The sequence below is a fragment of the Lactuca virosa genome, chromosome 6 (genome assembly GCF_052849685.1).
Source record: "Lactuca virosa cultivar CGN04683 chromosome 6, Lactuca_virosa_CGN04683_v6, whole genome shotgun sequence".
Taxonomy (NCBI): Eukaryota; Viridiplantae; Streptophyta; class Magnoliopsida; order Asterales; family Asteraceae; genus Lactuca; species Lactuca virosa.
In genome coordinates this window covers 47736132-47746071 of record NC_136431.1, presented here as the reverse complement: position 1 = coordinate 47746071, position 9940 = coordinate 47736132, and the positions used below count along the sequence as shown (strand labels likewise).

Below are 9940 nucleotides of genomic sequence, written 5' to 3'. Positions count from 1 at the left end.
TTTCTTGTCACTCCAAATCCCTTCAAATGTGGCAAGATGGGCGGATCTTGAACTTTTTCAGCACACTGGAAAGACTCTAGAGTGTGTTCAGATAAGTCTTTCAGATGATTATACTTCTTTCTCTTTCTGATCTTCTTATTCTTCCCATAAATCTTCTCTTTGAACTCTTCAATTTTTCTTCGTTTCATATTCGTATCTGAAATCACCTCTCCCAACTTTTCTTTGCCCAAAAACATTTTTATTTTCAGATTCTTATCTGATTCTTCCCCAGCAGGAATCAAATACTCCTCTTCCATATCCCCAAGCTTATTTTATGCCAGCTCCTCCAATGTGTATGATAAATTCATGTCTGAAATTTTCCTTGCACAGAGACATTAGAAAACTCACAGCAGCCCTCAAATAAAGGACTGCTAATACCCATATAATTGATAGAAATATTTTCAGAAGGAAAATCATCATTATTAATTTCAAAGTTAACTGCTTCCTCATCAAATTCCATTGAAAGTGTACCAGCAAAAACATCAATTTTTGTTCTAGAAGTTTTCATAAAAGGCCTTCCTAAAATGATCGAGTTTTTGTCAAACAAATCAACGTTCCCCATGTCCAATATATAAAAATCAGCGGGAAAAATAAGTTCACCCACTTGGACAAGAACATCCTCAAGTACACCTTTTGGGTGCACAGTTGAATGATCCGCCAACTGGATGATAGTCCCGGTCTTTTGCAAATATCCCAATTTTAATTTTTCAAAAATAGAAAACGGGAGGACATTAACTGATGCACCTAATTCAAGTATGGCTTTTGAAAAATTAAGGTTCCCTAATTTACAAGGAACTGAGAAAATCCCCAGATCCTTGCACTTTGGAGGCAAACCTTTTTGCAAAATAGCGTAAATGTTTTCACCATCTTTAATTGTTTCATTAGATTTCAGTTTTTTCTTTGAAACACATAATTCTTTTAAAAAATTAGCATAACGAGGAATGTGTTTGATAACATCCAAAAGTGGGATATTTACATCAACTTTGCGAAAAATTTCCATAGTTTCATCGTCCTCACGCTCGCGTTTCGTGCTTCTCAGTAGCGATGGGAAGGGCGGTAGTGGCTTGTACTCCTTCAGAATTGGCTTGGGTGGTCTTGGAATTTCTTTTTCTTTATCTTTTTCAAGTAACACTTCCTCATACTCTTCAGCTTCAGCTTCTTTTTCTGTCCCTTCCACATCTCATTCTTCCACCAGAACTTCTTCAAATTCTTCATCAGCTTCGTCTTGTTCAGATGCGCTTGGGCCTCTATATGTTTTCCCACTTCCCAAGGAAATAGCACTAACATTGTGCTTCATATTGTTTTATGTGTGGCCCGGTAACTTTCCTTGAGATTCCAGACGACCCACAGAAGTGGAAAGTTGAGACACCTGTTGCTCCAGATTCTTAATACTAGCTCTGGTTTCTGTCTGGAATGCTTGGGTGCTCGTGACAAGACTCTTCACTATATCTTCTAAGGCCATGATGGAACTACTGGGTTGCTGATGTGTGTTCTGATTTTGGTAATTCGGGTTTTGGAAATTTTGATGTTGAAAGTTCGTCTACTAAAAACCCGATGGTGGCTGAAATTGTTGTCTTTGTTGATAATTGTTCTGATAAAAATTTGGAGGCTGATTATAAGTCTTTTGTTGCTGGTATCCTCCGACAGCTTTGACCGGAGCAAGATCCTCTTTCAAAATCGGACACATATCAGTTGGATGTTCCGTCTTCAAACAGATGCCACATGGTTTCTTAACAACTGCTTTTTCTTTTGTTAAGAGCAGAACAACTTTCATCAATTCAGATATTTGAGCTTCCAGATGAACATTGCTGACTTCCTTGACTCCCCTTGGCTGATCTGGATACCACTCGTCTTCATTTCCAAAATGTTTAGACTCGATCGCCAGCTTTTCGATCAGCTCTCTGATTTCAGTTGGTGTCATATAACCCAAAGAACCACCAATGGAAGCATTTATCAGGCGCCTCTCTATGGGTTTCAGGCCTTCACAAAAGCAATTATAAAGTTGATAATCATTAATCCCATGTTGTGGGTACCGAACCAGAAGCTTCTTGAACCTTTCCCAGTAAGTATGTAAAGCTTATCTTTTTCCGTGTTTGATCCCAAGGATTTCTATTATGAGACTGGAGACTTGCGTTTCTGGAAAGTATTTCTCTAAGAACAGCTTCACGATTTATGTCCAAGTGGTGATGGAACCAGATGGGAGTTCATATAATCATTCCCTTGCTGAATCTTGAAGTGAAAAGGGGAATGCCCTTAACTTTATCTGGTCTTCTGTGACAGCATGAGGCTTCATTCCTGAACAAACCACATGAAATTCCTTGAGGAATTTATGTGGGTCTTCGTTTTCCAAACCTCTGAACGTGGGAAGAAGATGAATCAGCCCAGATTTGAGTTCGAAGTTTTGGGCTTCTGGAAACGTAATGCAAAGGGGCTTATGGTTGACCTCTTGAGTGACCCACTCTCTAAGGGTCTTTTCTGCTTCGTCTCCAGTCATGGTTGATCCTTCAGATTCGAATTCTGAAGAATTTGTGGGTTCAGATTTAATGGAAGAGGGTGGGGAATACGTTTTATAAGGGCTATTTTGAGGAGAAGATAGGGGTACTTTCGGAATAAACGAATCTGATTCGTTACACAAGGGAGTGCCTTATGGTGTGGAGGTTTCTGGAGGTACTGAAGATGATGATGAACCAGCTAATTGTTTTCTCTTTTTTGCTTCTTTCTTCAGTTTCCTTGCAGTTCACTCAATTTCTGGATAAAAAACTAAAGGTGTACCTGAACAAAAAATTCTTGGCATAAAACTATTAGAAAGCACCGTCTCCCCAACAACGACGCCAATTTGTTAACACGCTGTCGCGCGGGTATTAAACAAATAAATTATCAACGATGGTTGCACTAAAAATATAGCATAAGGAAGCCTAATGGTCAATGCCTTTTTGCATCAGGCACATTCTAGTCAAGAAACAAAAAATATAAAAGGGGGATTTAAGTTAAACTAAAAACTAAAAAATGCAGTGATATTAAAATAAACGAAAATCAATAATAAAAGTGGTTTCAGTTCTGCTCCGACTTTTCTAATCATGCAACTAACCCATATCTGATTATTTGAGATGCGTTCTATCTAAGTTGGTACTGAGAAAAACTAACAAGCTCTAGTAATTTCTCTTTTACCTAAATTAGTTAATCAAAACAAGCTCTTTGAATTAACCCTAACTTTTTACTGTTCAATTAAACAAGCTCTTAATTAAATCAGAAAAATTGCATTAAGTTCTTTGTAAAATTCCCATCAATACCCAATACTTCTCAAAAGCTCGGAAGCGTAAAGGTATGGTTTTTACAGTTTATACCAGAGTTAAATCCCAAAACGGAACCAATATGATACTTGTTACTTTTTACCAGTTGACAAGAACAATTATGGATTCTATTAACTGATTAACTGAAATGATAAAACCCTAGCTAGGTTATCAGACTAACAAGAATTTAAAACGAAACATTCATTAAGCTCAAAACTGAAAATTCTAGATAGAAACACAAAACGAAAATCATATCTGAAAACTAATCACATGAAAAGTACTAGTCTATGCAGAACTGAAAACTAAAGTTTTGCCAGACATGGCTAAAAACAAAATCAAAGTAGATAAAAGAAACATTTACTGAATAATCTAGATAAACTAAATGTGTGAGATGATTCGCAGCCTTCAGATCTTCAAAAGTCGCTGAAAGAATTCAAAATCGCCTTCAGAAGTGGTTTCCTAATCTGGAATCGTCAAACTCTTACAATTGATTATGATGGTTGTATTGATACTCAAGGTGGAAGCTTCCAGAACAAGATTATCGAAACATGTGATCACATGTATTGAGGCTGCAATCGCAGGTTTTCAAGAAAACGCGTCACAGACCTTTTTAATGAAGTAGGAAGCTATTTTGACACTTTTTGGCAAAGTTGCGATCGCATGTACATAGGTTGCGATCGCATGTTTTGATTTTTCACTTACAGATGAATTTTTGGCACTAAAAAACCTCGAAGACAAGTTGCGAGCAAATTTGCGATCGCATAAAGGCTCCATGTGATCGCATGGACAAGAGTTGCAATCTCATGTTTTTCCTAAGACATCCGAAATTTCGTTTATTTTTCAGAACATTTTGAATCGTGTCAATCAGAGTTACGGTTCATGAGATATGGTCAAAATACTGACAGATAGTCAAAGCTGCCAGCAACATCCTTTAGCTTCAGATTGCAGATTCTATCTTCGTGTGATCAATTAGATCAAATTTTTCTTGACCAAAACAACTTCCAATAATTCCTCATAATCCTTCATAAGTTCCAAGCTCAATTTTAAGCTCCAAACGCGCATCCAACGGCTCCCAAAGCACTACTCCACTCGAACTATCTGAAATTGACATAAAAACATGAGCAGTACATGATTTCTACCGAAATACATGAGTTGAACATTATTTAAATAAATGACATGCAAATGTACAATATATGATCCAAAATGCTAATGAAAACTACCCTAAAAGATGCATAAAATGACATCTAACACAAATCCATACTCTTAGATTAGTGGTGGGTGACTATACCTAATCCATACTCTCAGACCAGGGAAGGATGATTCTGCCTAATCCATACGCTGGGATTGGTGGCAGATGCATATATATGATCCCTAATCGATCCTCACAGATCCTAGTTTACGATTATCAGGAAATTAACTCACCAAATGAACTGTTTAGAATATGCAGATCTGATCTTGACCCACCATTTCTGGTCACCCAAGAAAATAAGAAGACATACCATTACAGTTGTCTAATCTGGGCCCACCATTTCTGGTCACCCAAGAAAATAAGCAGGCATATCGTTACAATTGTCTGATCTGGGCCCATCATTTCTGGTCACCAGAGAAGGAATACGATTTGTACTCAGGTACCTATTTCGTATAATCAACACCTAAAAGTGTCTAGGAGAAGAACTCTACTCTTGGTTCTAACCTACTCACACGTATCCCTAATAAGAGTACCCGATATCAAACTTAATTGAACTAGGTATCTATAATAAGTCTTACCTTATTAACCGGAAAAACTACTAGGTTCCTAATACCAACTCTGTTTAGACAATCTTTTTGTACATATCTAACACAAAGTATATACTTTTATCCTTTTCTATAATAATATTTCTATTATTGTTATCATGTAATAATAGATATATACCCTTTAACATATATATAGTCATATCTGGTTCGCATATCGCATATTCTCAAATACATATCTAACACATATACCATGAAATAAGCATATAGCTCACATATAAGCTTTCTAACATATATTTAATACTCTAATTAATACTTGTATTAAAATCATGTTCATGAAAGAGACTATGCACTCACTTGACTTTGGTGGGTGACCGGAGAATTCGGCAGTGCTCCGCCAAACTCCTTGAGTTTTCATCTAACGTGACCTAGATACGGATGTCACTAAGTCTTAGTTTAATATTCCTAGCGACTAATGATATTTTAGATTCCTCACTAATCCCAATGTCTACATCAAGATCTATCAAGTAAGGAACAAGCATGTATGATCATATCGGAGGTAGGGTTTGTTTGGTATACAGATTACACTGTTTGGAAATCCCACTTTAAACACCTCACTAAATCCAACCTAGACATCATCCCCGTAAGTAGATCAATTAGTAATACCACATTGGATTTATTGAAAAATCTTAATTATAGGTTCATAATAACGACTATGATTATAATTAAAAGTTACGCTTAAATAAAATAAGTGTAGCCTACGGAGCACACTGATGAAAACTGAGAATTAAACGAGTATAACTCTGACTTGAGATCTCCTAATTGTCGGCTATCTGACACCGCAAGGTTTTGCCAAAGTGGCCAAAAACTCAGGAGTAAAAGGGCTAAAAGTTAGAAAGACTTCCAGAGAGATTCTGGTGAGAGGTGTGAGGAGAAATGAACGATTTCGCAGGGTTTATATAGGATTGAAAAGGGTGCACGCCGAGCACCATGTCCCCTGCACGCCGCGCATCGGGTCGGCCAAGGTGACGTGTCACTCTCTGCATGGTGCCACATGTCAAGCATCTAGTGGAATGTCAGTGAGCGTCGTTCATGTTGTTTGTGCACACGGAAAAATTTGAATTCTTAGAAGATTCATAACAAATTCACACGAGCTCCGTTTTCGACGGATTTTATATCTATATGTAGCTATCGACGAGATCTACAACCTTCATTTAGACTCCGTCGGCTAATTTTGACTTCATTTTTAAAGTTATATTTTTAACAGGTTTAGACTATTAAAGTCATTTAAAAATTCATAACCCTCTCATATGATATCCGTTCTCGACTGTCTTTATATCGACAGATGGGTGTTGACGAGATCTTAAACTCTCGTTTAGATTGTTTTTCATAACAATCGACCGATTTCAATTTCGGTTTCCGAGTCGTATACTCCTACGCTGAAGTATTAGAAAAATCATAACTTCCTCTCACGAAGTCAGATTTAGGCGTTCTTTATATGTGTAGAATCCTTATCACATATACTATAACTTTGGTTAAGATTATTTATCCTAAATAATCTTCTATCAAAAGTCGACTTTAACATTCATAGTATTCAAATTGACTAGCCCAAATTTATGGGTGTTATAGACACCCATTTCGAACAATCTCCCACTTGAACAAGTAGCCTTCAATTCATAGGATTGTCACATTAAACCTTCCAAGTATTTTGAAGACATTCGGTTCTCTCAAATCCAACTCTTACCGATCATCATTGATGTTTTATTATTGAAAATTATATTGTATATATAGTTATCAAAAGTTAGATTGTATTTAGGCTATATACAGAAATATATACCCGAAAATGTATAGAGTATTCACAAGTATATAAAGAAATATATACTCGAGAAGTAAAAATCAGACAGAATTGATAGAATATTCACAACGGTAGGCCTCTAAACCCACTTTTTGAATACCTTATCTCATATGTGAATGTGTATTCCATGACTGTTTGTTTGAGAAAAATTTGGCAGCATTTCGCCTTAGCTCCCAAGTATATAAAGAAATATTTACCTGAGGAGCAAAGAGAAAATGACAACCAAATTTTTATTAACAAACAATCATGCAATACACATTCACATTCCAATTGAGATAAAGTATTCAAAAAGTAGTCCCAAAACGGGGAAATCCCGAAATTAATTTCTAAATCAATTTCAGGCATGTATTTCTAGGCTCTTGATGATTATGAAGAAGAGACTTAAACTAAAAATCAATGATTCAGCATGTTTTCATACTTTTGTTATTAATAATGTCATACTTTTGTTGGTTAATTATAGCATCATACTTTTGTTTACTATTATAGCATCGTACTTTTAATAGAAATATACTTTTATTTTTTGGTTTTCTATTATAAAATATAAATGAAAATAGAATGTTTTTATAAACAAACTAATAAAAGTACATTGATATCAATAACCTTTGTAGTTAGGTTTTTTTTAATAGCAACGTACTTTTGTTAGTTTGTTTATTAAAACATTCTATTTTCACTTCTTTTTCATATTTATAGCATCCTATTTTTGTTTTTTCTATGATAACATTGTACTTTAAAACGATATTATCAACTAAATAAAATGATATTAGGCACTAGCCTATTAAGCACCTTATAATACAAACAATATCAACTATTCGTTAAGCGTTCACTTACACAACACATTAAACACTTATTAATTAAGCACTTTATCACTTAATCTTACCTGCACTCAAACTAATAAACCTAAACATCTAACAAAATCATACATGTATACAATACATCCAATTCTAATTCCATACAGTTATGCAATACATCTAAATGAGACATACAATACATGTAATACATCCAATTCGAATTCCAATTTCATACATGTATACAATACATCCGATTCCAATTCCAATTTCATAACTTTATGCAATTCCAATTCCATTTCAATTTCATACAAATATGTACACATCTAAACACAAAATCAAATTAGACATACAATTATGCAATGCATCTATGCAATTTCATACATGTATACAATACATCTACTCAAATGAGACATACAATTATGCAATTTCATACATGTCTATAATACATCCAATTCCAATTCCATACAAATATGTACACACCTAAAACACAAATCAAACAAATCATGCCCAATTTCATTTTCATGCCTAAACCAATGTTTTAAAAACTGGTTTTTTAGTTGAACCGGTATAGTGACCGTTTCCCGGTTCGACCGTCGGGTTAATCGGTTTCTATAATTTTCATCTTTTTTGCTATTTTTCTATACATACATACATACATATATAAATCATGAATTTGACGTTTACAAGTTCAAACATTAAAAATACATATAAAAATAAGTTATCGATCAATCCAAATACATTAAAATAATACATAACCATAAGTTTTAGTGTTTTATATTAATCTATATACGTCAAAAAAAAGTATAATACCGAAACAAAATATAGTTTTAGATGAATACAAATACATCAAAAAAAATTATAACATTTACCATGTGTTTTTATTTAGAGAAAACTAATTAAATTTGAAAAAAAAAATGATCAAAGTTTATTATGTAATTGGTTATTTTTCATGTATTTTTATTCGGTTTAACGGTTCAACCGGTTAATTTTGACCGGTTCAACCGGGTTTTTCTAAAAACCGGCCGGTTTAATCCGGATCAGAAATCGACTTAAAACCGATGATAGTTGAACCGCTCCCTCCCTCGATTTTCTGTCCAATCGGTTCAAACCGGTTTTTGAAACATTGGCCTAAACAAATAACACAAAACAGAAATCTGCCCATTTTTGCCCATTTTTGCCCAAATATATACACATCTAAACACAAAATCAAACAAATCATGTTCAATTTCATTTTCATGCCAAAACAAGTAACACAAAACAATATTCTGCCAATTTTTGCCCCAAAAAAATGGAATCTTACCTCAAAATGACCGGTGTAGCTAGTTGTAGAGGCCGGTGGTGGTGAAGGGCTGGCGATGATGAAGGCTATGAAGGTTGCAATCAGAAATAATACCCCAATATCGGAGGTGAAAGCTACAATCGGAAAAAAAAAAAGAACCTCAAAACCGGAGTAAAAACATTGACCAATCACAAAATTAGGAAGAATAGAAGGACCAAGAAGCATACTTGCTAGTTGCCGGCGAAGGGGAGTGGCCGGAGGAGATTTGGTTGTCGACGGAAAGAGAGAAAGAGAGAAATCGGAAGTGAAATGACGCAGTCGTTGGTCTTGATGGGGCTAAACCCTATGCTGACGACAAGTCATCGGTATATGGTACCCAAGACTATGTCGTTTTGTTTAATTGCTGGGAAAAAAATAGAGCGTTGTACCGACGACAAGTCGTCGGGATAGCCATTTCACTCGGATTGCCAGCGTGGCATGGAGAAGACGTGTCGTCGGTATAGCTCTCCCAAAACGGTATCGTGACATATATCGACGACATGTCGTCAGCATACGTTTTCAGAAGACCGCGAAAAACTTTTTGTTCCCGCCTAACCTATTCAGACGATATATCGTCGGCATAAAGTTCAAGGTCAAAGAAAGGTGGTCAACTCTGTACCGACGACACTTGTCGTCTGTATAGATGTTGCCGGCGAAGGTGGTAATTCTTGTAGTGAAAGTATGCGGGTAAAAGTAGGATAATGATTTTATTTTAACTAGATTAGTGACAAAGAAAAATATCATCTAATAGTGCTATCTATAATCTAATAATTATGCTGGAGTCGCATAGCAAAAGAAAAAAAAACCGCAAAGCAAGACCAACAGGTACCAGTACCACAAAAATTAAACCTTTAAGGGAAACGATTTTTAATGACATTTTCTTGGTTTTCAATATTTTTTCTTATGCCACTAATTGTCA

General features: G+C 35.4%; 1 protein-coding gene across 1 annotated transcript; it reads right to left on the bottom strand.

The window, feature by feature from the left end:
- Positions 1-343: 343 nt before the first annotated feature.
- Positions 344-1039, bottom strand: LOC145121506 (uncharacterized). The gene has a single exon (XM_079057243.1). It carries the CDS (start codon positions 1037-1039, stop codon positions 344-346), a length of 696 nt encoding a protein of 231 aa, XP_078913369.1.
- Between the last annotated feature and the right edge of the window lie 8901 nt (positions 1040-9940).

Coding starts and splice junctions, on each gene's coding strand:
- LOC145121506 (XM_079057243.1), bottom strand. CDS start 1,039: ATGGAAATTTTTCGCAAAGTTGATGTAAATATCCCACTTTTGGATGTT.